This window comes from Entelurus aequoreus, linkage group LG02, assembly GCF_033978785.1.
Source record: "Entelurus aequoreus isolate RoL-2023_Sb linkage group LG02, RoL_Eaeq_v1.1, whole genome shotgun sequence".
Lineage (NCBI taxonomy): Eukaryota > Metazoa > Chordata > Actinopteri > Syngnathiformes > Syngnathidae > Entelurus > Entelurus aequoreus.
The window spans coordinates 44,486,321-44,513,341 of NC_084732.1; the positions used below are offsets into that span (position 1 = coordinate 44,486,321).

General features: G+C 41.2%; 1 protein-coding gene across 1 annotated transcript in view; it reads right to left on the reverse strand.

The window, feature by feature from the left end:
* The window catches only part of LOC133642017 (stereocilin), a 69,415-nt gene extending 51,765 nt beyond the window's left edge, over nt 1-17,650 (reverse strand). Inside the window, exons 1-7 of the mRNA XM_062036225.1 lie at nt 17,578-17,650; nt 16,381-17,499; nt 11,640-11,664; nt 11,006-11,558; nt 8,224-9,108; nt 8,091-8,153; nt 7,889-8,014 (exon numbers count right to left, since the gene is read on the reverse strand). Of these exons, the coding sequence (XP_061892209.1) occupies nt 7,889-8,014; nt 8,091-8,153; nt 8,224-9,108; nt 11,006-11,558; nt 11,640-11,664; nt 16,381-17,499; nt 17,578-17,650 (2,844 nt within the window). The remainder of the gene's footprint in view (nt 1-7,888; nt 8,015-8,090; nt 8,154-8,223; nt 9,109-11,005; nt 11,559-11,639; nt 11,665-16,380; nt 17,500-17,577) is intronic.
* Between the last annotated feature and the right edge of the window lie 9,371 nt (nt 17,651-27,021).

Sequence of the window (27,021 nt, forward strand, 5' to 3'; positions counted from 1 at the left end):
AATGTGGATTTCTATTTTTGTTTTGATTTTTGTTTTAAGAGGTTTCACAAAAAGTGATCTACACAGTTGGGCATGTTCCATTGTGCAAAGTCGAATTGAAAAAGATGACGTTTTATGTCCCTTGTAAATTTGTCAAGTATGTTAGAAATAAACAGAATTCAAATAACAAATATATTAAAGTTAAGTTAAAGTTAAAGTACCAATGATTGTCACACACACACTAGGTGTGGTGAAATTTGTCCTCTGCATTTGACCCATCCCCTTGGGGAGCAGTGGGCAGCAGCGGCGCCGCGCCCGGGAATCATTTTGGTGATTTAACCCCCAATTCCAACCCTTGATGCTGAGTGCCAAGCAGGGAGGTAATGGGTCCCATTTTTATAGTCTTTGGTATGACTCGGCTGGGATTTGAACTTCAACCTACCGATCTCAGGGCGGACACTCTAACCACTATAAACTGCAATGGAAAAAACTTGTCTTTTTCCAGGAGATTAAATGTGAAAAAAGGTATCATAATTGTAAAAATAACATAATCCACCATACCAAATATAACATACCGGTATTTGTCGATACACAATTCTTATATTACACAAGAAGACAGACGTATTTATATTAAAAAATGTTCATGCATTCTAACTGGTGAATAAACGCAAATAAAGGTCCGCTTATAATGTAATCAATGGGAGGTCCTCTATTCCGCTCTTTAGACCCTCTAAAAAAACATCCAAAAAGCGACAACAATACTTCATTAACCAAGTATTAGCAATAGGGGTCTGAAAATAAATAAATCTTCGAATAAATCATGATTCTTACTTGCAACAATTCTTAACCATTTAAAAAAAAAAAATCTAAAATATATATATTTTGTTCCAAGCTGTCCTGTGCAGCCACTCAGGCAAATCATATTGTCGATGGAGATGCCAATATTTGCTGTACAGATTTACTTTAGAAATGAGAAGGAATACTTCTTGTGTTGCTTTATTTGTATTTGACTTTATTAAATGTTTGAGTAGAATTTTATTAAACTATCATTATTTTAAGTAATATAGAAATGTATCAGAGATGTTATTTATTTTAAGGAGAAATGTAGTTATAAATAGAACTGGTACCCGATGTTATTGAAAAAGTATGGATTTTGAATCAAAGGTCGTTTTGATCGAGAATCGATTCTGAATCAAATCGCTATCCCTAAGAATTAGTTAGCCAGTTAGTTTCAGTTTATTTTGAACATGCATACAATACAATTACAATGTAATGCATCACATATTTCCAGTTGTTTCATTACAGCATATAGGAAGAAGCAGAGTGTATTTAATCCTACTCATTTTCATATCATGGCAGTTTTATCCCATTTCTTTTTTCTCTGTAACAGAACAGTGAATAAATAAATTAGCAATACATTAATATACAATAAGAAAGTAAACACATATTAAATAAATAAATAAATAGATATCAGACATACAAATACATATGCAATAATTAAAGTACTCATAAATAAATAGTTAAGTAATTTATGGTTTGCCTAAATGAGTTATGTATTTTTATTTGTATTTTTTCAAAGGTTCAAGATGTTTATCATAATTGTTCTTCTTTGTACTTTGTGAACACTTGTAGTTTGAACAGTCTCTTAAACTTAATCATATTTAATCCAATTTAGACTCAGAAAGGGTGAGAAAGACACAAAAAGACGCTTCATCTGCGCTTAGCTCCACACCCTTTTTTCTTTGTGAGTATTATGAGTCATTTTTCATCTAAATGGAAATATATGAACATCCTAGCAGTCGGCTTCGTAATGACAGCAGACATTGTACAGTAAGTGATGTTTTATTATGTTTGTTGTCACTCATGATGCCCGTAATGACTGGTAATCAGTGATTACCAGTCATGAAGGAAAATGCGAACGTTGTGATGTTTTTGTGTTTTTTATGAATACGCCACTAAATTCTTAAACTGATCAAAATATGTCAATATTACATGTTATTATGACTTTGCCTTTTATTACATTACATATATACCGTATTTTTCGGACTATAAGTCACAGTTTTTTCCATAGTTTGGCCGGGGGTGCGACTTATACTCAGGAGCGACTTATGTGAATAATGGCAAAATGGCGGCGCACGGGAATGCAGCGGCTCTGCTAACGCTCTTGGGAGTGTAGTGCGATTTGGCAAAAAACACCCGTCATTTCTGTCAATTTCATGGCTGGCTCAAAGCGTGAACACTCTGTGATCACATACGACTGACAGAGAATTCTGGATGTGGATGGATCGGGTCGTTATAGACTGAAAGATGCATGTACGGTGGACCTCCTCGCTAGCATGGGAATACTTCGCGGGCTACATCGAGCGGCCTTTGTAGCAGCGGAGTCAAGTGCTAGCGGTGACCGCCAATGGAGACGACATAAGCGGTGCGAGCAGAAGCAGAAGCGGGGATGCCGAGCTGGGCTAACAACAAAGAGAAAAGCTAACCAAAGAAACGTGGAGTCTCCGGGTAAGAAGCCATTTAAACTAGAACTAGCCGGCGTCAGGCTGGATAATCCCTGCACACATAGCAATTCTCTTAGAATAAAACACAACTCACATAATGTTTTTTCTTTTGTGACCGTGTCAGAGGCAGACATACATTGTACTGAGGTAGCTAACTATGATGCGTTCAGTTTATCGCAACATCAAGCAAACAATCTGAATATCCCCGTCGTATCAATTCCTAGATATGGTCGAAACTATTTAAAGTGCTATACGCATAATAAACGCAACATTATTAATATTGCTACTTCGGATAATTTCAACAAACAATCCTCAAAACAGCCCACTACCTATAATATGGGCTTTTTAAACATAAGATCATTATCTTCCAAAACGTTATTAGTTAATGAAGTCATTAGAGACAACAAACTTGACGTCGTTGGTCTCGCCGAGACCTGGCTCAAACCAGACGATTTTTTTGCGCTAAATGAAGCATCTCCTCCTGGCTATACCAATACACATGTTGCCAGACCTCTTAAAAGGGGATGGGGTGTCGCACTAATATACAATGAAAACTATAATCTTACACCTAACCTAAATAATAAATATAACTCGTTTGAGGTGCTCACTTTGAGGTTTGTCACACCGCTGCCTCTCCACCTGGCTGTTATCTACCGCCCCCCTGGGCCCTATTCGGACTTCATCAGTGAATTCTCAGAGTTTGTTGCCGATCTAGTGACGCACGCCGACAATATAATCATAATGGGGGACTTTAATATCCATATGAATACCCCATCGGACCCTCCATGCGTGGCGCTCCAGACTATAATTGATAGCTGTGGTCTTACACAAATAATAAATGAACCCACGCATCGCAACGGTAATACGATAGATCTAGTGCTTGTCAGGGGTGTCACCACCTCTAAAGTTACGATATTCCCGTACACTAAAGTAATGTCCGACCATTACCTTATAAAATTCGAAGTTCTGACTCATTGTCAACAAACTAATAATAATAATAATAACTACTATAGCACCCGCAACATTAATGCTGCCACAACGACGACTCTTACTGACCTACTGCCTTCGGTAATGGCACCATTCCCAAATTATGTGGGCTCTATTGATAACCTCACTAACAACTTTAATGACGCCCTGCGCGACACCATTGATATTGTAGCACCGCTAAAGCTAAAAAGGGCCCCTAAAAGGCGTACCCCATGGTTTACAGAAGAAACTAAAGCCCAGAAATTATCATGTAGAAAGCTGGAACGCAAATGGCGTGCGACTAAACTTGAGGTTTTCCATCAAGCATGGTGTGATAGTTTAATAACTTATAAACGCATGCTTACCTCAGCTAAAGCTAAATATTACTCAAATCTCATCCACCTCAACAAAAATTATCCTAAATTTCTGTTTAGTACGGTAGCATCGCTAACCCAACAAGGGACTTCTCCCAGTAGCTCCACCCACTCAGCAGGTGACTTTATGAATTTCTTTAATAAGAAAATTGAAGTCATTAGAAAAGAGATTAAAGACAATGCATCTCAGCTACAACTGGGTTCTATTAACACAAATACGACTGTATATACGACGGACACTGCCCTCCAAAATAGTTTCTCTCTCTTTGATGAAATAACATTGGAGGAATTGTCAAAATGTGTAAATGGGACAAAACAAACAACATGTTTACTTGACCCAATTCCTGGGAAACTTATCAAGGAGCTTTTTGTATTATTAGGTCCATCAGTATTAAATATTATAAACATAACTTTCCTCTGGCACTGTTCCCCTAGCATTCAAAAAAGCGGTTATTCATCCTCTACTCAAAAGACCTAACCTCGATCCTGATCTCCTGGTAAACTACCGGCCGGTGTCCCACCTTCCGTTTATCTCAAAAATCCTCGAAAAAATAGTAGCACAGCAGCTAAATGAACACTTAGCGTCTAACAATCTCTGTGAACCTTTTCAATCCGGTTTCAGGGCAAATCACTCTACGGAGACAGCCCTCGCAAAAATGACTAATGATCTATTGCTAACGATGGATTCTGATGCTTCATCTATGTTGCTGCTTCTTGATCTTAGCGCCGCTTTCGATACTGTTGATCATAATATTTTATTAGAGCGTATCAAAACGCGTATTGGGATGACAGACTTAGCCTTGTCTTGGTTTAACTCTTATCTTACTGACAGGATGCAGTGTGTCTCCCATAACAATGTTAAGGTAACGTGCGGAGTTCCCCAGGGTTCGGTTCTTGGCCCTGCACTCTTTAGTATTTACATGCTGCCGCTGGGTGACATCATACGCAAATACGATGTTAGCTTTCACTGTTATGCTGATGACACCCAACTCTACATGCCCCTAAAGCTGACCAACACGCCGGATTGTAGTCAGCTGGAGGCGTGTCTTAATTAAATTAAACAATGGATGTCCGCTAACTTTTTGCAACTCAACGCTAAGAAAACGGAAATGCTGATTATCGGTCCTGCTCAACACCGACATCTATTTAAAAATATCACCTTAACATTTGACAACCAAACAATTAAACAAGGTGACTCTGTAAAGAATCTGGGTATTATCTTCGACCCAACTCTCTCGTTTGAGTCGCACATTAAAAGTGTTACTAAAACGGCCTTCTTTCATCTCCGTAATATCGCTAAAATTCGTCCCATTTTGTCCACAAGCGATGCTGAGATCATTATCCATGCGTTCGTTACATCTCGTCTCGATTACTGTAACGTTTTATTTTCGGGCCTCCCTATGTCTAGCATTAAAAGATTACAGATGGTACAAAATGCGGCTGCTAGACTTTTGACAAAAACAAGAAAGTTTGATCATATTACGCCTATACTGGCTCACTTGTACTGGCTTCCTGTGCACCTAAGATGCGACTTTAAGGTTTTACTACTTACGTATAAAATACTACAGGGTCAAGCTCCTGCCTATCTTGCCGATTGTATTGTACCATATGTCCCGGCAAGAAATCTGCGTTCAAAGAACTCCGGCTTATTAGTGATTCCCAGAGCCCAAAAAAAGTCTGCGGGCTATAGAGCGTTTTCTATTCGGGCTCCAATACTATGGAATGCCCTCCCGGTAAAAGTTAGAGATGCTACCTCAGTAGAAGCATTTAAGTCTCATCTTAAAACTCATTTGTATACTCTAGCCTTTAAATAGACTCCCTGTTTAGACCAGTTGATCTGCCGTTTCTTTTCTTTTCTTTTCTACTCTGCTCCAAACCCGGGGTGGACCGCTAGCCTGTTCATCTACGCTGCTGACCCGTCTCCACTCGGGATGGTTCCTGCTTACCCCACTATGGACTGGACTCTCGCTGATGTGTTGGACTTTCACAATATTATGTCAGACCCACTCGACATCCATTGCTTTCGGTCTCCCCTAGAGGGGGGAGGGGGGGGGGGGTCATATGCGGTCCTCTCCAAGGTTTCTCATAGTCATTCACATTGACGTCCCACTGGGGTGAGTTTTCCTTGCCCGTATGTGGGCTCTGTACCGAGGATGTCGTTGTGGCTTGTACAGCCCTTTGAGACACTTGTGATTTAGGGCTATATAAATAAACATTGATTGATTGATTGATGTGTGAAATTATTAACACATTACCGTAAAATATCAAATAATATTATTTAGCTCATTCACGTAAGAGACTAGACGTATAAGATTTCATCGGATTTAGCGATTAGGAGTGACAGATTGTTTGGTAAACGTATAGCATGTTCTATATGTTATAGTTATTTGAATGACTCTTACCATAATATGTTACGTTAACATACCAGGCACGTTCTCAGTTGGTTATTTATGCGTCATATAACGTACACTTATTCAGCCTGTTGTTCACTATTCTTTATTTATTTTAAATTGCCTTTCAAATGTCTATTCTTGGTGTTGGGTTTTATCAAATAAATTTCCCCAAAAATTGCAATTTATACTCCAGTGCGACTTATATATGTTGTTTTCCTTCTTTATTGTGCATTTTCGGCAGGTGAGACTTATACTCCGGTGCGACTTATACTCCAAAAATACGGTAGTTAGTGTGTATTCAAAACTTAATGGACGAGTTTAGATGTTTTAGAGCGCTTTATAGGCAGAATAAAGTGACTCACATGTGCTCCATTGTAAGCAGACTTTTCATTGCATTTATTTACCATTTAGAATGCATTAATAAAAAACAGATGTGTTCTTGTCTTACATGATTATGAAGGATTGGCAAAATTCCCCAAAAAGTGCAATTCCCCTTTAAATTTGGATTAATCCGAATTAATCACAGGCTATTACTTGTTTGCATAATTTCAATTAACTCCAAAAAGACTGTTTGGACACAAACACAATTATATTGTCAGTATGTCATCTAGGAAAATTTTTAAATGTTTTACTTGTATGCACATCATTTGCTCAACAGTTAATCTAAAGTTCAGTAGGGGTGTACAACCCCAATCCTGGGCAGATCTCGCATGAGAGGAAGAGAAGGAGCTGCTGAAAATGAGGGAAAGCACCACTCTACATAGCAACTGATGCTGCGGTCAAAGTTGGAATTGAAACAAAACACACTTTAAGATATCTACCCGATTGTAGCTGAGATAGGCTCCAGCGCTCCCCGCGACCCCGAAGGGAATAAGCGGTAGAAAATGGATGGATGGACTCCTATAACTCTACTGCCATCTCGTGGATAAAGTGGATAGTGCACTCCCCCAAATTGTCACGTTTCATGTGTCATGTAAATCGTAAAACGATCGGGCCATTTAAAACCCCCTTCTTACTGTATTTTGGACAACCCGACGATTGGGGCCATACAAACCCCCTTCTTACTGTATTTTGGACAACCCGTGCTGCCTTTCAGGTAACCATCTGCATGTGCCGTCAAACTAAATTGTGTGATTAATCTGCATATATACATGATTAACGTGATCATTTTTGCAATAATATACATACAGTACTCTTCTTTCTTGGGTCTCTTTTAGTACACAAACAATGTATTCATATAAATTAAAAATGTATATTTAATCCCAAATTATCAAAACTAATCCACACCAACCCTGTCATTAATCTGATTTAAAAACTGTATTAGAGTTTGGTAGCACCACTTAAAACATAAGCAATATGTTTGTTTGCCAGAGCTTCTATTCACAAGCATTCTGTTGTTTTGAGCACCTACTACAAAACACTAGTTAAAGATCCTTTATATGACAGGAGAGTTCTGCTGTTATTAAGGGATGACGTAAAAAAAATCTAGTCAAAGAATTTGTTTTTGACGGGAGTGCTCTATTTTTTAGAAACTGCAACAAAAATGTTAGTCAATCCCAAATGCTTAACTAAGTTTGCAAGTTTGTCTGACTTTATTTGTGGGTAAGATTTGGCATGCGAACCAGCAGTTGAATAACATGAATTAAAAATGAACTGAAGCGTTCAAACAAACCCGACTGGTTTCAACTTGAATGTGATCCCAGCTTCGATGCATATGAGAGAGGAACCTCTTGACTGCATCTTTCTCTGCAGACATCACCAGAGTGCGAATGCTCTCTCCTGGCATCCGCAGATATTCCTATAATGAGATTGAATAATTCACCTAAACAGCAAATTCAGTGCATGGAATGTACAGTAGATTGCCATTAGTGTACCTGCAGAAGAATCCTTAGAGCAGATGAGTTGTTGTCCTGCTGAATGAGGTCCCATAAGACAGGCTGATGTGCAACGACCAAAATGAGGAAGTTAGTGCCTCCTTCAGGAAAGTGTGTGCATAGATTGTCTTACACTGAAGCAGCTTAATAGGTCCTCTTTAAGAGTTGAGTCCCGTTCCCGGCGAAGGAAGACTTCCACGGTGTGAAGGACGCTTGTGGAGGCCTCTGGCTGCAACGTGCTCCAGGATCTGTTGTCAAGAAGACTGGAGAGGAGGATGGCCTGACCCAAACCTTGTCGGGCCTCCCTCTCGCCCTCATCCAGACCAGAAGAGAGGCCTACCATGAAGTCCAGCATCCTTAACACATAACCAAGTGCCACAAAAAACCCTTGGTTCTCCGCTCCATCTACCTGGCACACACTCAGTTTGTGCAAGACTTCCATGATCAGCGGTGCTGGGTCCACACACAGCTGTGACGTGTCAAACTCATATTGTGCAGGGAGCATGTCAAAGAACCGCCGAAGTAAGCACTTGCCGTCTTCTACCTGTGCTCGTAGATCTGCACAGACGTCAAACAAGTGGGGCATCGATTCCAGCAGCTGATGGTAGAGTGATGCGTTCAGGCACATGTACTCTCTCAGTCCATGTGTGTTCCCACACACTTCCAGCATGGTTATATTGAGGAAAGTCAGCGCAGGCCACTCCTGGTATTGGCAAGTCCTGTCAGGGGTATCAGTAATGGAGGTGTTGTGTTGTCTAAAGCAGAACGCTGCAGCCCAGCTGCCTTCTGGGAAGGACCGGATGGAATCTAGTGGTTCTCTTCCACACAAAGCTGAGATAAGGGCTGAGTTGTTGGGCAAAAAGCAGCGTCTGAAAGTCTGGGCACTCACCAACCTGCTACTGCCCAACTGAGCCAGACATCCTTCCACAGGCACTCGACTTACCGCTGCACCGCTTGATAGGCGCACACACAACTGCTCTATACTCGTCTGGTTAAACAGATTGTTTGCCCTGGCAGCCTGCAATTAGTGAGGGACAAGTGTTATTGTTTGGATCCATTTGTTTCGTAGAAGAAAAGTATTTATCAGCCTATTTGCGCACAAACACATCACAACATGACATGTTGTGTTGAAAATGCTGTATTTGACCATCATTTCGAAGCAATTAGGATTACGTTTTCAACCCTAAAAATGCATATTCTTTTTTAATTTTTTAGTAAGTAATATGCTTTAGTTGTCAACTAAACCCACTTCTCTGTGAGCGCTTTGAGTATCTAACAATAGAAAAGCGCGATATAAAATCTAAGCCATTATTATTATTATTAAACCATGTGCTCAAAGGCCATAAACTAGGTACACCTGCACAATATGTAGCATCTCTTGTATCATACATTCTGCAATTATAAGATAAAAGATACAAAAGTGATAACTGCAGGTAAGTAACCATGTTTATACCTTACATTGTAAATGACAAAAATTATGAAATGATTAATTAATTGGATGATTTTTTGTATTGTTATTAATTGTAGTAGTAGCAGCAGTGGCACTATAATAATAGCAACACAGTGGTACCTCAATTTAAGAGTGTGTTGAGATAAGAGCTGTCCCTTGGCTTATTGTAAGCAAGCAAACATTTGAGTTACAAGCATCCCCGCCATTAGTTGACATAGTCAATTTCACAGTGAACCCCGTAAGATCCAACCAAACCATCTAGTTTTACTTGCTAGCATCAGCTTACAGCAACAGATGGACATAACTTAGTTTTCTAACCATGGTAAGGAATTGTGACAATCATTGGTACTTTAACTTAAAGTGAGTGTGAAGGATAGTGCTGCCAAGAAGAAGTGGATGATATCCATTGAATTTAAGAAAGAAATCATCAAAAACATGATCTAGCGTGTCACCAACTTTGCAAAAAAAGTCAAGCGTAGCACTGCTAGTCTGCACCATACTGATAAGTCTAAGTGGCTGGTGGGTTTTTTTTTTTGACTGAGAAGCAATTAAAAGGACTTTGAAGATTGCTCTCCAAGCGGTACATTACTATTAAATCACTTCAACTACTGTAGTTGTTAGAAGTACATTTTAATGTATTTTTTCATATAATATTTATTATCTCAAAGTTTGTTTTTCTCTTTAAAAGGCTTCTGTTCTGTTTTGGGCGCCAAGCACCAAATAAATTGCTTTCAATAACGTTTCAATGGCAGACATTTGAGAGACAACTGTTTGGCGTGAAGAGCCGTCACAGAACCAATTAAGCTTGTTAATTGGGGTACCACTTACTGGTTTGTACTTTTTCTACCGAGGCTGTATCATTTCCTATCCTGGTGCTCTTATTTTGGTTTTACTTTCTGTTGGACTCCTTGTTTTGCTGCACCTTCACTTTCTGTTTAGTTTCCTTCCAGCACACCTGTTTTCTATTAAAAATCAATTCTACTTAGAGCCACCCGTTGCTCCTTGCCAGTGCTGGTTTATTGCCTTTTTGTCCGGGTGCAAATAATATAATACCCTTGCACAAGCCTTTTGTTTCTGCTGTTTATTGCACTCTAAGTAAAGAAATAAATAATTTGACCTGAACGCCGGCTTCTGTCTTTGCATCCTGTGGTCATGCCATCAACCAAGACGATTGTATTACTTTTTTAAATTCTTAAAGGTAAAACATACTTTTCGCTAATAAACCAGTATACATACTGTAGTAAATGTTGAATTTGCCAGTATTTCAAATAAGTGTCCTATGAAAGGTTAATAATGTCTTTTTAGTTTCAGTAGTGATGCAAAACAGCACTTTGTCATATTGTGTTCCTAATGATTTGACTAGCAAATGGATGATATTGTTTGACAGTGTCATTCTACAGGTGTACCTCATTGTGTGGCGGCTGGGTGCATATGCATAGTAGAGTCCATATGAGGCGGTCCTTACCTGGTGTGCTCTCTGCAGCCAGAAAGAGGAGTTGGTGCACACGGTGTTGTTGAATTCATGAGCAAAGTACTCACTGCACACACGGACCCAAAATAAGTCCTCCTCGGCCGCAGACAGGTACCAAGCTGCATCAGAGCAGGTGGCGAGCAGGTCCAGACCCATCTCAGCCACAACAGGACTAACTGAGCCATTCTCTCCTTCAAACAGTTTACAGTAGAGGAATACGGTGAAGTTGGAGACACCGGTCAATCCTGGGATGGAGTCATTGCACGCCGCCTCTAAGATTTCTGCAGTGGATGAGTACTCCATCTCTCTTTGTGTTTCACTCCTTGATCGTGGCTTAGTGGGTAGGTGTTGGCGACGTGTGCCAGGGAGAACACGAAGACGTTTTTTATTACTTTTTTTGGAATATTTAAGAGTTGAGTTGGCAGTCTTTTGTCTGTAGCCGTTTCCTTCATCGGGGGGACAAGACAGGAATGGCAGCGTTGTTGGGAGACCATGGGTGCTAACACCTAAAGCCTGGGTGTTCCATGTCACATTATGTCTTATACCCCTGCATTTGCATAAACACATGAGGAGAAGCATCAGTTATCTCACTCAGACAACTTGTTGCTAAACATATGGAGAACATTACCATAAGATCAGCTGCCTCAGATTGCCTTTTGGAGAGACATGAAAAAAAAGTATAATGAGTATGAGTTGGAAAAAGCTATAGATGAGACAAATCTCTAGATTCAATTTAGTTACAACAATAAAAAGCAAAAACATTAACGTCAACAAAAGATCCTCTCAGTAATCATAAATGCCGTAGATCTCTTTTTTATACAACTACTGGAGCCCACTATCAATGACCTAAAGATGTTATGTTCCATCTAAATATATACCAAATAGACTACAATATAATCCTATGTCCATAACCAGTATTGGAGCCCAATTACCAGGCTGTGAGAAAGTACAAAGTAATTAATAATTTATTCCAAAAAAAAAAATATATATATATATATATATATATATATATATATATATATATATATATATATATATATATATATATATATATATATATATATATATATATATATATATATATATATATATCCTCAGGCTTTTTTTAATTCCAATGACTGATCCCAGCCTGTGGAGACTTTTATTTTAATACAGTAGTGTACCAATATTTATGGAGGGCCAAATGTCAAAATTAAATAAATACATTTTCAAATAATTACATAAATGTGTCATTAAGTAATTATAATTTGAATGAAATACAAAAATGTGGTAATAAATGTCAAATTTATTGTAAGATTTAATTTAATGATTCAATTATTATTTCATTATTTATTGTTTTAATTGTTTATTTATTTTATTTTATTAATTAATGATGGATTTCATTTAATTATTTAAAGATGTATTTAGTCATCCATTGATTTATGTATTTAATTTTGTCCGATTTGGCCATCGCCAGCGCTTCATGAATTTATTTTATCCGTCAAAATCAGCCGTCAAAGTCTTCAATTCTAAATTAAATCGTAAAATAATTAAATCACAATATAATTAATTGCTTCTTGCATGGTCCTAGGTGAGGGATCAGACAAAGAGCAGCTCAAAGACCTCCATGAAAAATAAAAACGAAGGACTTAGATTTCCCTCGCCCTGACGCGGGTCACCGGGGCCCCGCTCTGGAGCCAGGCCCGGAGGTGGGGCATGATGGCGAGCGCCTGGTGGCCGGGCCTGTCCCCATGGGGCCTGGCCGGGCACAGCCCGAAGAGGCAACGTGGGTCCCCCCTCCAATGGGCTCACCACTAATAGCAGGGGCCATAGAGGTCGGGTGCAGTGTGAGCTGGGCAGCAGCCGAAGGCAGAGCACTTGGCGGTCCGATCCTCGGCTACATAAGCTAGCTCATGGGACGTGGAAAGTCACCTCGCTGGGGGGGAAGGAGCCTGAGCTAGTGCGCGAGGTGGAGAAGTTCCGGCTAGATATAGTCGGACTCACTTCGACGCACAGCAAGGGCTCTGGAACCAGTTCTCTCGAGAGGGGCTGGACTCTCTTCCACTCTGGCGTTGCACGCAGTGAGAGGCGACGGGCTGGGGTGGCAATTCTTGTTCCCCCCCCCGGCTCAGAGCCTGCACGTTGGAGTTCAACCCAGTGGACGAGAGGGTAGCTTCCCTCCGCCTTCGGGTGGGGGGACGGGTCCTGACTGTCGATTGCGCTTAGGCGCCAAACAGTAGCTCAGAGTACCCACCCTTTTTGGATTCACTCCAGGGAGTACTTGAGAGTGCTCCACCGGGTGATTCCCTCATTCTACTGGGGGACTTCAACGCTCATATTGGCAACGACAGTGAAACCTGGAGAGGCGTAAGAATGGCCGCCCGGATCTGAACCCGAGTGGTGTTTTGTTATTGGACTTTTGTGCTCGTCACAGATTGTCCATAACGAACACCGTGTTCAAACATAAGGATGTCCATATGTGCACTTGGCACCATGACACCCTAGGCCGCAGTTCTATGATTGACTTTGTAGTTGTGTCATCGGATTTGCGGTCTCATGTTTTGGACACTCGTGTGAAGAGAGGGGCGGAGCTTTCTACCGATCACCACCTGGTGGTGAGATGGCTGCGATGGTGGGGGAGGATGCCGGACAGACCTGGCAGGCCCAAACGCATTGTGAGGGTCTGCTGGGAACGCCTAGCAGAGTCTCCTGTCAGAGAGTTTCAATTCCCGCCTCCGGAAGAACTTTGAACATGTCACGAGGGAGGTGCTGGACATTGAGTCCGAGTGGGCGATGTTCCATACCTCTATTGTCGAGGCAGCTGATTGGAGCTGTGGCCGCAAGGTGGTTGGTGCCTGTCGTGGCGGTAATCCTAGTACCCGCTGGTGGATACCAGCGGTGAGGGATGCCGTCAAGCTGAAGAAAGGGTCCTATCGGGTTCTTTTGGCTCATAGGACTCTGGAGGCAGCAGACAGGTACCGACAGGCCAAACGGTGTGCGGCTTCAGCAGCCGCGGAGGCAAAAACTCAGACATGGGAAGAGTTCGGGGAAGCCATGGAAAACGACTTCCAGACGGCTTCGAAGCGATTCTGGACCACCATCTGCCGCCTCAGGAAAGGGAAGCAGTGCAATGTCAACACCGTGTATGGTGGGGATGGTGTTCTGCTGACCTCGACTGCGGCTGTTGTGGATTGGTGGAAGGAATACTTCGAAGACCTCCTCAATCCCACCAACACGTCTTCATATGAGGAAGCAGTGCCTGGGGAATCTGTGGTGGGCTCTCCTATTTCTGGGGCTGAGGTTGCCGAGGTAGTTAAAAAGCTCCTCAGTGGCAAGGCCCCGGGAGTGAATGAGATCCGCCCGGAGTTCCTTAAGGCTCTGGATGCTGTGGGGCTGTCTTCGTTGACAAGACTCTGCAACATCACGTGGACATTGGGGGCAGTACATCTGGATTGACAGACCGGGGTGGTGGTTCCTCCAACTATCGTGGAATCACACTCCTCAGCCTTTCAGGTAAGGTCTATTAAGGTGTACTGGAGAGGAGGCTACACAGGATAGTCGAACCTCGGATTCAGGAGGAACAGTGTGGTTTTTGTCCTGGTCGTGGAACTGTGGACCAGCTCTATACTCTCGGCAGGGTCCTTGAGGGTGCATGGGAGTTTGCCCAACCAGTTTACATGTGTTTTGTGGACTTGGAGAAGGCATTCGACCGTGTACCCTGGGAAGTCCTGTGGGGAGTGCTCAGGGAGTATGGGGTAACGGATTGTCTGATTGTGGCGGTCCCCTCCCTGTATGATCAGTGTCAGAGCTTGGTCCGCATTGCCGGCAGTAAGTCGGACCCGTTTCCAGTGAGGGTTGCACTCTGCCAAGGCTGCCCTTTGTCACCGATTCTGTTCATAACTTTTATGGACAGAATTTCTAGGCGCAGTCAGGGCGTTGAGGAGATCCAGTTTGGTGGCTGCAGGATTAGGTCTCTGCTTTTTGCAGATGATGTGGTCCTGATGGCTTCATCTGGCCAAGATCTTCAGCTCTCACTGGATTGGTTCATAGCCGAGTGTGAAGAGACTTGGATGGGAATCAACACCTCCAAGTCTAAGTCCATTGTTCTCGCCCGGAAATGGGTGGAGTGCCATCTCCGGGTTGGGGAGGAGATCTTGCCCCAAGTGGAGGAGTTCAAGTACCTCGGAGTCTTGTTCACAAGGGAGGGAAGAGTGGATCGTGACGTCAACAGGCGGATCGGTGCGGCGTCTTCAGTGCGGACGCTGTATCGATCCGTTGTGGTGAAGAAGGAGCTGAGCCGGAAGGCAAAGCTCTCAATTTACCGGTCGAGCTATGTTCCCATCCTCACCTATGGTCATGAGCTTTGGGTTATGACCGAAAGGACAAGATCACGGGTATAAGCGGCCGAAATGAGATTCCCCCGCCGGGTGGCGGGGCTCTCCCTTAGATATAGGGTGAGAAGCTCTGTCATCCGGGAGGAGCTCAAACTAAAGCCGCTGCTCCTCCACATCGAGAGGAGCCAGATGAGGTGGTTCGGGCATCTGGTCAAGATGCCACCCGAACGCCTCCCTAGGGAGGTGTTTCAGGCAAGTCCGACCTGTAGGAGGCCACGGGGAAGACCCAGGACACGTTGGGAAGACTGTCTCCCGGCTGGCCTGGGAACGCCTCGGGATCCCCCGGGAGGACATGGACGAAATGGCTGGGGAGAGGGAAGTCTGGGCTTCCCTGCTTAGGCTGCTGCCCCCGCGACCCTACCTCGGATAAGCGGAAGAAGATGGATGGATGGATGGATGGATGGATGGATAATTAATTGAATTGTGACATAATATAAATAATGAAAATATTCAATGTAATTTTAAATGAAAGATTAATGACACATTGAATAAAATATTTATGTATTAATTAAAATTACAGTAATTATTGCCACATTTCAATAATTAAAGATGTATCTAATTATCTAATTTTGTTGCAATTAGCCCTCCCTGTCATCTTTCTAATTGACACACAACGAACTCTAGGTCAAGGGTCAATTTACTCTAATACATATTCATACTAACATCTTTCAAGCTCACAATCATTAATGGCATGTCTGCAAGGCTAACAAGTTGCCATCTATGGAATGTGACAATCTTCACTACATGGCAGTATAAAGCTAAACTACTCTGTGTTTGGCCTGTGGCCCACCAGCACATTTTCACTTTGGCCCGTAGAGGCAAAGAAATTGGGCACCCCTGCTTTAGATATTATCAATACACGCAATATATATGATTTGCACTGCACTGAGAGGCTTTCAAATAAATTGCAAACACTGCTGGTGTAAAATGCATACAACCTGAGTGGCTATAACTGTATATTCTTTTATACAGCTACTTATGAGTGCATAACCTCACCTACTGAGCATTGTCCTCTTGCATTGGACTGCGGCACATCCACCAAGCTGCTGACATCCTCAAGCATAGCCATGGTAACTTGTGACACTTTCTTTCTCAAGTTACCGTACACTGAACTGCCTACCCTGTGCAGGAGGCCTGTCCTAAGCCCATCCAAACTTTGCACAAGTGCTATATTTTTTTGTCCCAAGTTGCCTCCACTCGAACGTGACAGTGCTTGCAGGAATAAGTGCCGCATAGAATCTGGATCATCCTGCGTTCCTTTTGTGTCCTCCAAAAAAGTATTTTCTGGCAATAAATCCTGCCTCATGGCTTCAGGAGGCAAGCTGAAGGGTTTAATGCGTCCACTCGAGCCTTTCCTGTGTTCCCCATCCTCCCCAGCTGAGTGCAAACTGACCATGGGCGTCCAGTCGAGTGTTTTCAGGAGGCGCAGGACATACTGAAGCCAGTTCACTCCAAAGGGACAGTCAGTACGACCTTTCAGTTCGCAGATGAAACCCTGCAGGCCTGCGCTGGCCTGTCCGTACGTCCCACTGATCAGTGCCTGCAGAGCGGCCTCCAGCACGGCGCTCACTGTCCTCCAGTGCTGAGACAACAAAGTCAGAAGGGGCTTGTGAGGCTGACGCTGAAAGAGGCTTGTCAGGCTCTGTAGCAGCCCCAGCAGCCAGTCCCAGTGCGGGCTGCCCCTCAGGGACAGAAACCAGTCCTTCACTTGGATGCTGGGTCGAGGCGGCACTCGGCCGTTCCACTGGCTCTGTGCAGCATTTCCTTCCGATTGGAGAACAAAATACAGCACTTTTTCCCACAGTTGGTCATCATTCGTACCTACGGGAGGCTCCTCTAGTCCTGCACTCATATCTTGGAGATACTGAGAAATGTTGAAGAGGAAGCCAGAAAGACTATGCCGGTCAATTGGCTGGTTTAGGGAAGCCAAACTCTTACCAGGAAGTAGACCACTCAGTGTTTGAAGGCCCCCCAGTAGACTATTCAACCAAGGGTGCAGAAACACATCCTTGACTGCTTCTTTAGGGTTCTGTTGCAGATTCCAAGCACCGTCTTTACTAAGTTTTGATAGGAGCTCCTTCAGAATGACATCTCTCTGGAGCTCTCTTCTCCTTCCTAAAAAGATTTCCATTAAGAAATATGTAAAGGTGTTAAAAACAGAACAAAATAGATATATATTATGAATGCACTGACCTGTTTTCTCAGAGGATCCTTGTCCGAGTAAAATAGCACAAACTAGGATGCATGTGGAATGAAGAACGGCCATGCTTGGCCTTTTGTCTGCAGTCCTCATTTCATTCAGTAAATCACAGTCGCATCTTTCCCTTCATCATCTTTTTGCTTTAGATTCACTGATTAGATGAACTTGAGGCATGAAAGGGAGAGATATGCTACACCTTAATAATGACAAGCTACCATATCATTGTACCATCTACAGTCCTAGTCAGCCTCAGATTTTACATCAAATGACAGATTTTTTAAAACAAATTCCGCCTATTTGTGGCCTAAATTAAGTGTTAAATTAAATCTTATTTATGTCTTATACATATTACAATGCAGTATGTGTCTTATTTTTCTAATATTATGTCATGGCAATTGATTAAGACAGTGTTTCTTAACCATAGGGCCGGGGCCCATTGTTAGGCCGCGAGCGCCTCCTAGTGGGCCAAAAATAGAGCAACCTCAGTGTTACAAAATTTAGGATATAAATTTACAAAGCAAATTAGAAGACATACAAATATACTAAGACACAAAAGGAAAACCAAAAATGTATAAAATCAACAGTATTATTAATATTAATAATATCAATAATAGTTGTTAATGTTGTTGTTTTTAATCTAAAAATTTATTCTTAAAAAAAAAAAATATTGGTTTTTTTTCAATCCATTCTCGAAAAAGTGAATTGAGTCAGAATTGAATTGCAATTTGGAGCACCAAATATGTATGTAGGCTGTTAGATTGGGTGAAAAAGTGTTTAGATGAATATATGGCTATTATTTTATGTTTCAAGGACTCTATGTTAAAAACAAACAGTATGTAGAAGGTCATAAACCATTTTTAATGCTCGAACTATGAAAATATTTGATATTGTAATATAATGATAACAATCCTACCTCACATAAATTAATTAAACACTGCCAGGCCTGAACCCAATTAGCTGTGATAGACGAGAGACGACTGCATTAATGTTCTTAGTATAATTCAATGGACCTGGCAGGTAGCCAGCCTGGTAAACGGTATTCTTTACTGTCGTCGTTCTTGCACCTGGCTTTAGAAAATGTGGTTAAATCGCTTTTGCTTCAGGCTGGTAATGACAGGTTGCCTTTCAAAATCCATTTGATTTTGAAATGAAATGCGCTACACTTTTCTAGACTGACATTATAAGATGAAAAACAAGCTGGGTACCTTTGTACCTATGAGCATTACATGCAGTACAGATTATGCACTTTAACACTTTAATTCTTGAAATATGAAAAACATATTTTCAAAGTTTAAGTGGGCTTTGACTTATAAAGTGCAAAAATGTGCACATACTGTAGATCGAGGCACTTTACTAGAGAAATAAGCTTATTTAGTCAAGATAGCGCATGATATGTTGATAAGGGGAAGAAGAAAAAGGGGAGATGAATTACACACAACTCTTAAGTGTTTACATTTGAACAACATCACGACAAGACATGATCTGATTCTAGTAGAAATGGGTATTTGACTAGTCAATCGATCATTATCTCTTTAATGGCAAAGGACAAACTATCTCTGAATGTTCTTTTCTGATGTTTGCGCCAATTCTTACTCAGCAATATTTTACCGCTTGGAGGAGTTGTGCCCCTATTGGAGGTTAGCATGAGTGTAGCATACTGTATATAACATGGATGATGTCTTGATAGGGCTCCACAATTCATCAAATTTTAATCACGATTACGATTTTGTCTGTCACGTTTAAATGAGGGTGATCGGCAATATTAACATTTAAAGATTAGGCTTCGCTGCATATCAAAACGAGCACTCTCACAGCTGCGACGCAGAACAGCAACAGAGGCTCGTCTTGAAGACCTTGAAGTGGCCCCCACCCACGCCAGAGACCATTGTTTGCGGGCCCACAGCTCCAAGATCACACCGACCGCCTCGCCTCATGGAGCTCTTACCAAACTTTTCCTAGGCTGCTGCTTCCGTTGAGAATTCCTCATAGATTAAGGACCACAGCACTGTTATTAAACGGCAACAGGTGTGGACGCCAGCACGACACTGCTCTGCTTCTCTCTCAGGAGTCGCGGTAGAAGGATTAACGGCTAGCCATCGTCCTAAATAGAGTTTGGAGACTCTTTTCCATTGAGTGCAAACACTGGCGAGATGCATTTCCTATTGGAATTGATGCACCCCCTGCATCTGCGCATGTGAATCATGGGAATGTGCAAATGTAATTGCGCATTGAAGGACTCTTTCACGTGAGTACAATTGTTTCACTAAATAACACCCTATTTTTGTATTTTGTTATTTAATAGACATGTTTCAAACTACAAATGATCAAATGTATGGTTAGATCAAGCGGGGTTGTTTTATTATGGCCCTGAAAAAACCCAATCAAAAATGGATAACTAGGGAAAAGCATCCATCCATTGATTCATTTTCTACCGCTTGTCCCTTACGTGGTTGCGGGGGGTGCTGGAGCCTATCTCAGCTACATTCGAGCGGAAGGCGGGGTACACCCTGGACAAGTCTCCACCTCATCGCAGGGCCAACACAGATAGACAGACAACATTCACACTCACATTCACACACTAGGGCCAATTTAGTGTTGCCAATCAACCTTTCCCCAGGTGCATGTCTTTGGAGGTGGGAGGAAGCCGGAGTACCCGGAGGGAACCCACGCAGTCACGGGGAGAACATGCAAACTCCACACAGAAAGATTCCGAGCCCAGGATCGAACTCAGGACCTTTGTATTGTGAGGCACATGCACTAACCCTTGTGCACAAAAAATAAATTTTGGATCGATAATGTTTATTTGGTGTTTGGTTTATTTATTTATTAGATTATTTCATTACAAATTACATGACGACGTCACCTTCAAAAACCCCCCGCCACCCTCACCTACGGGATCCAATTACTGCAAATAATAAATAATCAGGAATTCAATATTGGTAAAAAAATAATGGGGATTATTATTTTGGCCACACATACTTCAACTACAACACCGAAATAGTGGTGGATCTGAGAATGAGGGAGGCACCAGCCCCTGTTTCTATCCGGGGGCAGGGGTCGATGTGAACATTGTTGAAGATTATAAATACCTGGGAGTTCACATTGACAATAAACTGGACTGGCCTAAGAACACACAGGCCGTCTACAAGAAGGGCCTGAGGTGGTTGAGGTCCTTTAACATCTGCAGGACGATGCTGAGGATATTTTATGAGTCCGTGGTGGTCAGTGCAATCCTGTTTGCTGTGGCAGAAGGCTGAAGGTTGCGGACTTAAACAGACTCCAACTGATGTGCAAGACCGGTGACAATGTTGCGGGGGAGATGGACTCTCTGACGACAGCGTCAAAGAGAAGGATGCTGTCGACGGTGAGTAGCATCTTGGACAATGTCCCAAACCCACTCTACCAAGTGCTAGTCAAACACAAAAGCACTTTTAGTGCTACCACGATGCAAAACAGAACGCCACAGAAGGTCATTCCTGCCTGTGGCCATCAAACTTTACAACGCATCACTTTAAGAGTCTTGGACACTAGTCTATTAAGCTGGACATAATTATTAACTGTGCAATCTTTCCACTACACTTTTATGTTTAAGACGGGCAATACCTGTTTCACACAGCTCATCTGGTTAAATCATCATGTAAATATTGTCTCTCTTAAGATAAGGAGGGCCGCTGTGTTGTGGTTTCGGGAATGTTACATAACACACCCGTGATTTTAGTCTCTGTGTACGCCTGCAACCGCTCGCCATGTCATTGCGTTAACCACTCTGTTGTCTCGGCGCACAATTCTTTTTAAATGGAAACTTGCGGCTCCGCCGAGTCATACCAGTTGGATACAAGATGTTTTGCGGTGTCTACAATTGGAGAAGCTTAGGTTCTCGCAGATAGGATTTGTGACATCTTTCCATAAAACTTGGGGCCCCCTCCTAAACCTTATTAGGGACAAGCTTGTCATCACCCCAAGCGATGTGAGTGGCACGATTTAGACAGACTTAATCGTTGGAGAAAGACCCCAGACAGGCCCGACCCCCTTTTCCTTGTGTTTTACTTATTTTATTTACTTTTATTTTATTATATATTTTATATATTTGTTTTATTATTATTTTTAAATTTATTTTACCTTATTTATTTATTCATTTTTTTTTTTTTTTTATACTTTGTTAGATTGACTCTACGTTTGCATATATTATTTTGTGTTTGTATCTGATATAGGCACTAGGGGACAATTACCTGCATGGGGAACTGAGTGGGTGGTTACTGAAAGGGTGATGTAGGTTTGTAATTGATCTTGGGTTTATTATGTTTCATATCTTAAAATGTGCAGATGCCTAAACGTTGCCATGAGACACTATACTGTACTGTCTGCAAAATTCAATAAAAGTATTTTGAAAAAAAATATATATATATATTGTCTCTCTTGTGCATACCATAGTAGTCCTACTTTGTAATTTTTGTGTATTGTATTGCTCATTTTACTATCTTTTTTTAAATTTCCTAATACTGTATACGTGAAAATCAATGATAACACCCGAATATCCTCCGGGTATTAATAAAGTAATCATGTAGCCCTAGGTCTTGTTGTGCACTAAATGGCTGCTGATTGCAAGACATGATTAAACAGTTCCCCACAATCAAACAGATTCCATACAGTTAATTATTGCGCCCATGCCTAGTTTCTACACAGGGGGTTAACCAGGCTCCTCTAAAATGCATTCATTTTCTGTTCTTATTTTTGCATTGATGTTTTCTAAATATATGTGAAAGCACCTTGTAGTATTTTTTTTATCTGTAGATCCTTTGTATTAATTATGATCAAGTCAAATATATTATTACAGATAGTCGCTAGTGCACTTAAATATTTGGATAAACAATCATGTTGGAATATCAAAAACATTACAACTGCCGACACAAGCAATGAAGTTTAAAAATCTGCAAAACTTGTTTGTATTGTGTGTTAGAAATATTTGAAATAGAAAGAACTCACCCATGTCTTGAGTTGTTGAAGTGCAAAGTTTGTTCCATGGAGGTAACAACATCTAGGAGCTGGCCTCTGTCTGAGTACACCTTCTCTGTTACACCACCACACTCGCTTTCTTTCGTCTTCTCTCCAACTCCCTCCCACTGGTGCAGGTGTTAATTGCAGGTAGCCATCTTGGTTGACTTCTTTATTCCCACGGCATGATGGATTTTGGAGAATGTACATTAATATGTCTTCAAAACGTGAATTTTTGTTTGGTTAGTCTATGCTGAATAAAGATTATAAAATGGTCAGGTTATAAGAAGATCACAGCACAGGTTAAATCTGGAGGATTTAATCTGACTCAGGACATCCATCCTTGTCTGAGGACTCCCAGCGACTAATTCTTTATTGAGCTGTCTGTCAGCAGTGGCTCGCCGTGAGAGTTGGGCTTTGTTGGGGGTGTAGACTTACTGAGTGGTCTGTGGCCAGCAGGACTGAGCAGGCTGTCACCGCTTGGACTGAGTTCTCACTTGCCCAGACAGCCTTACAATTGAGGCCTGTGCAAAAGGTAAGAGCAGCCGACTCCCCTGAGTCCGAAAGCCCGCAGGCCCCCGAAACACAAGAGGCCTGAGTAAAAGGACCCCAAACCCCCCACCCCTTGCTCGACTTGCTGTAGCTGCATGATACTGTGATGCTCAGGGACAATAACTTCCTCCTTTATTATTAATACTAAAAGGAACAGCAATCGCTCAATGCAACCGAGCTCATTTGACTGCAGGAATATTCAATGTGCAACTAGATCCACCCTCCACTGCACTCCACTAGCAACAAGATGTTGAGATTGGAATCCTTGGGTTCATTCCAAGGTTTTTGGTCCCAGTGATGTCAACCTCATCATCACTGCATTTATGACACATGACTAATTGAAGCATCTTCAAAGGACTTGTGACTGCTGTCATCTAATGTGCACCATATCCTTGGAGTCACTAACTGACTTAAGAAACATGCAGTTTTACTAAAACATGAATAGCCAACTGCTTGTGAAGAAATACTTTATTCATGACATCTACAGAGGTCAAATTAGGCTATTAGGCCAATCAGCCTCATTTTGAAGCTTTGGCAAGAATTAAAGAAACTAAATTGAATTGAGACTGTGTACTAAATTCCAATTAACTTCCATTAATTTCAATTGAGTTTTAAAACAGGAAGTCAAATTGCAATTTAAATTCAAACTGAAATTCACTGTAATTCTAATTGATGAATGTGATGTATTCACAATCATGCACTTTACTGTATATTCCATATGCATATTTAATGGACTATAATTACTATGAACCTCATATAGACATGTGTCCACTTTCTTATATTCAGACACGTTTTAGGTATAATACAGTGGTATCAAACTCGCAGCCAGCGGGCTCATATTTAGTGGCCCTTTGCTTAACTTCCTAGTTTCCCGTGAGAAAGAACACTAAATACAACTGGAACGGTGCAGACACAAAAATTATAGCACAACAAACACATAACAAGCCACTTCCTGTAAGCATCTAAAGTGTCTTTGATCATCTCCTGGGAAACTCAACATAGTTAAAATAGAACATTATTATATTCAATTTTACATGTATTATGACTTAGTGGTGCATTCCATTAACCTTGGAAATTGGAAGTCGGAGCTGGGAATGACATCAGCCGAGTTATCAGCCTTCCAGTTACGAATTCGGGAATTCAAGATGGCAACATCCACGAAAGCTATTCTTTCACTTGCCTTATCTGAATATAAAAAACTTATGGAAAAAATATGTACTCCTTCTGCAACCTTCGAATACATTTTCAAATACATTTCCAATAATACATCGTCTACAGCTGATTTAGTCCAACAAATATAGTCCAAAGTGCTAATAACGGATATTACAAAAGCATCTATTATGGTTTACATCCAGCGCAGCCATCTTTGAAGCAAATTTAGGGGAGATGAGAACTTTCCGGGTAGGAAATCTGACCATGGAGGAGCGATTTCAGTTGAAACTTGAAAATTCCAACTTCCCAGTGCAAATGTAACGCAACATAAGGCATACAATAAGTCAAGGTCACTCGAGCTGCTATAAATAGTTAAACTCAATTAACATATTTTAATCACATGAATAAATGTTTTGAGACCCCTGGTATAATAGATGGAACATTTTTTTTCCTATGTACACATTGCAGTTTGATTACAGAAATAGTAGGGGTGTCGGGGGGATATAATATATTTACTTGATTTTTTTTTCACTTCCTGTCAATCATCGTCTGGCCACAAATCACCCACAGCACATTTTTTAAATTGGCCTGCGGCATATTATAAATACTGTATTAAATTCAACACATCCTGCATTTAAACATTACAAAGAAGGATTAGAACAGGTCTAGTCAACTGGCGGCCTGCAGGCCACATCTGGCCCACCAAAGCTTTTGATTTGGCCAGCCGAACATCACCCAAAGAGGCTTGATGAAACCATTAAAACTAGGGTTGATCATGTATGCAGTACTCCCGCCACCCCGCAGGGGGCAACAGCGAGTCATGTGTCACAGTGAAGCAGCAGCGGGGTGAGTAGAAGAATACACATGGAAAAAAAATCTAAATAAATAGCAAAAATTTGACTTTTAACAACGACTGGGCAACAAAGTAGGAATGTTCTACCCGGAGCAAGTGCTCAAGTCATTGTTTTCTGGTGGACCTTTTAAGCTGACACATTGATCCTGACACGCAGCAACAATGGTAGGAATCCCAGTGTGTAAGATTAATCCCCAAACTTGGTCAAACATTTGAAAGTAGACATAATTTGTGCATAAAGATATTTAGTTTGTTTTGTATTAATATTGCTGACTTTGTGATGTCTTCTGTATTCATAATGGACATTATGTAAAATACACAATGGACGTTATACTTTTATTTTATGTTTATATTTTCAGTCTTACAAACCTAAATGAAGGAATAAATGTAAATAAATAAAACTAAAGGAAGGAAAATAATTTAAAAGAAGGAACATCAATCTTCAACAAAAACTGGAGCTTCTTTTTCTTCATACTGTGAACTCGCTGCACACGCTGGCAATGGCAAAATCATAAATGTATTACCGGGGCAGTGTGAAAGTCAATGTGTTTACTTTGCAATTAAGTAAACACAGTCTCGAAGAAATGTAACCTGCGGAGGCACTTTCTGACAAAACATCCGCATTTTGATGTCCGACCCCTGAGCCCTTGGGCTCTTGAAACTGCGGCCCTCTTCATTATAAAGTTGAATAGCCCTAGCTTATAATTTCCTGCCCCATTACACTGATGTAGTAATAATAGTTAGCTGATTTTTTGTCAATAATACAATAAATATAAGATTGTGTATAACAATATTTGGTATATAATTACAAGTGACAAAGCGCATTATTGTTAGTTATTAGTATCAAAACATTTTTTACATTTTGACTTTCTTTTTTTTTTTTGACAATATGCTGCGGGCCAACCAAACTCGAGCTTCAGGGCCGCAATTGGCCCGTGGGCCACACTTTGGACACCCCTGCTTTTGAAGCTAATTGATATTTTTTCTTGTAAGCTTGATGGGTCAATATTGGACTTTCTATGCCTACCTGGTAATCATCAATGTTTTTAAGAAGTGAAAATACTGTACATCAAAACTGAATGATGTCACTTTGATATTCTCTAGCCTTTGTACACCAAACACACTAAAACATGTATTTCCCCTTCAGTGTTGCTCAAATCCAGGGCTATTCAACTTTATAATGAAGAGGGCCGCAGTTTCAAGAGCCCGAGGGCTCAGGGGTCGGACGTCAAATTGTAGATGTTTTGTCAGAAAGTGCCTCCGCAGGTTACATTTCTTTGAGACTGTGTTTACTTAATTGCAAAGTAAACACATTAACTTTCACACTGCACTGTTAATAAATTAATGATTCTGCCCTCGCCACTCGTTTCTAGCGTGTGCAGCTAGTTAACAGTATGAAGAAAAAGAAGCTCCAGCTTTTGTTGAGGATTGATGTTCCTTCTTTTGAGTTATTTTCCTTCCTTAGTTTTATGTTTTTACACTTCTTCCTTCATTTAAGTTTGTAAGACTGAAAATATCAACATAAAATAAACATAAGTATAACTTCCGTTTTGTATTTTATACAAATAATGTCCATTGTGTATTTTAGATTAATCAAATGGAAGGATTAGTGTTAAAGGCCTACTGAAATGAATTTTTTGTATTTAAACGGGAATAGCAGATCCATTCTATGTGTCATGCTTGATCATTTCGCGATATTGCCATATTTTTGCTGAAAGGATTTAGTAGAGAAAATCGATGATAAAGTTCGCAACTTTTGGTCTCTGATAAAAAAAAGCCTTGCCCCTACCGGAAGTAGCGTGACGTTGTCAGTTGTTCACTTCCTCATATTTTCCTATTGTTTTCAACGCAGCTAGAGCTATTCGGACCGAGAAAGCGACGATTACCC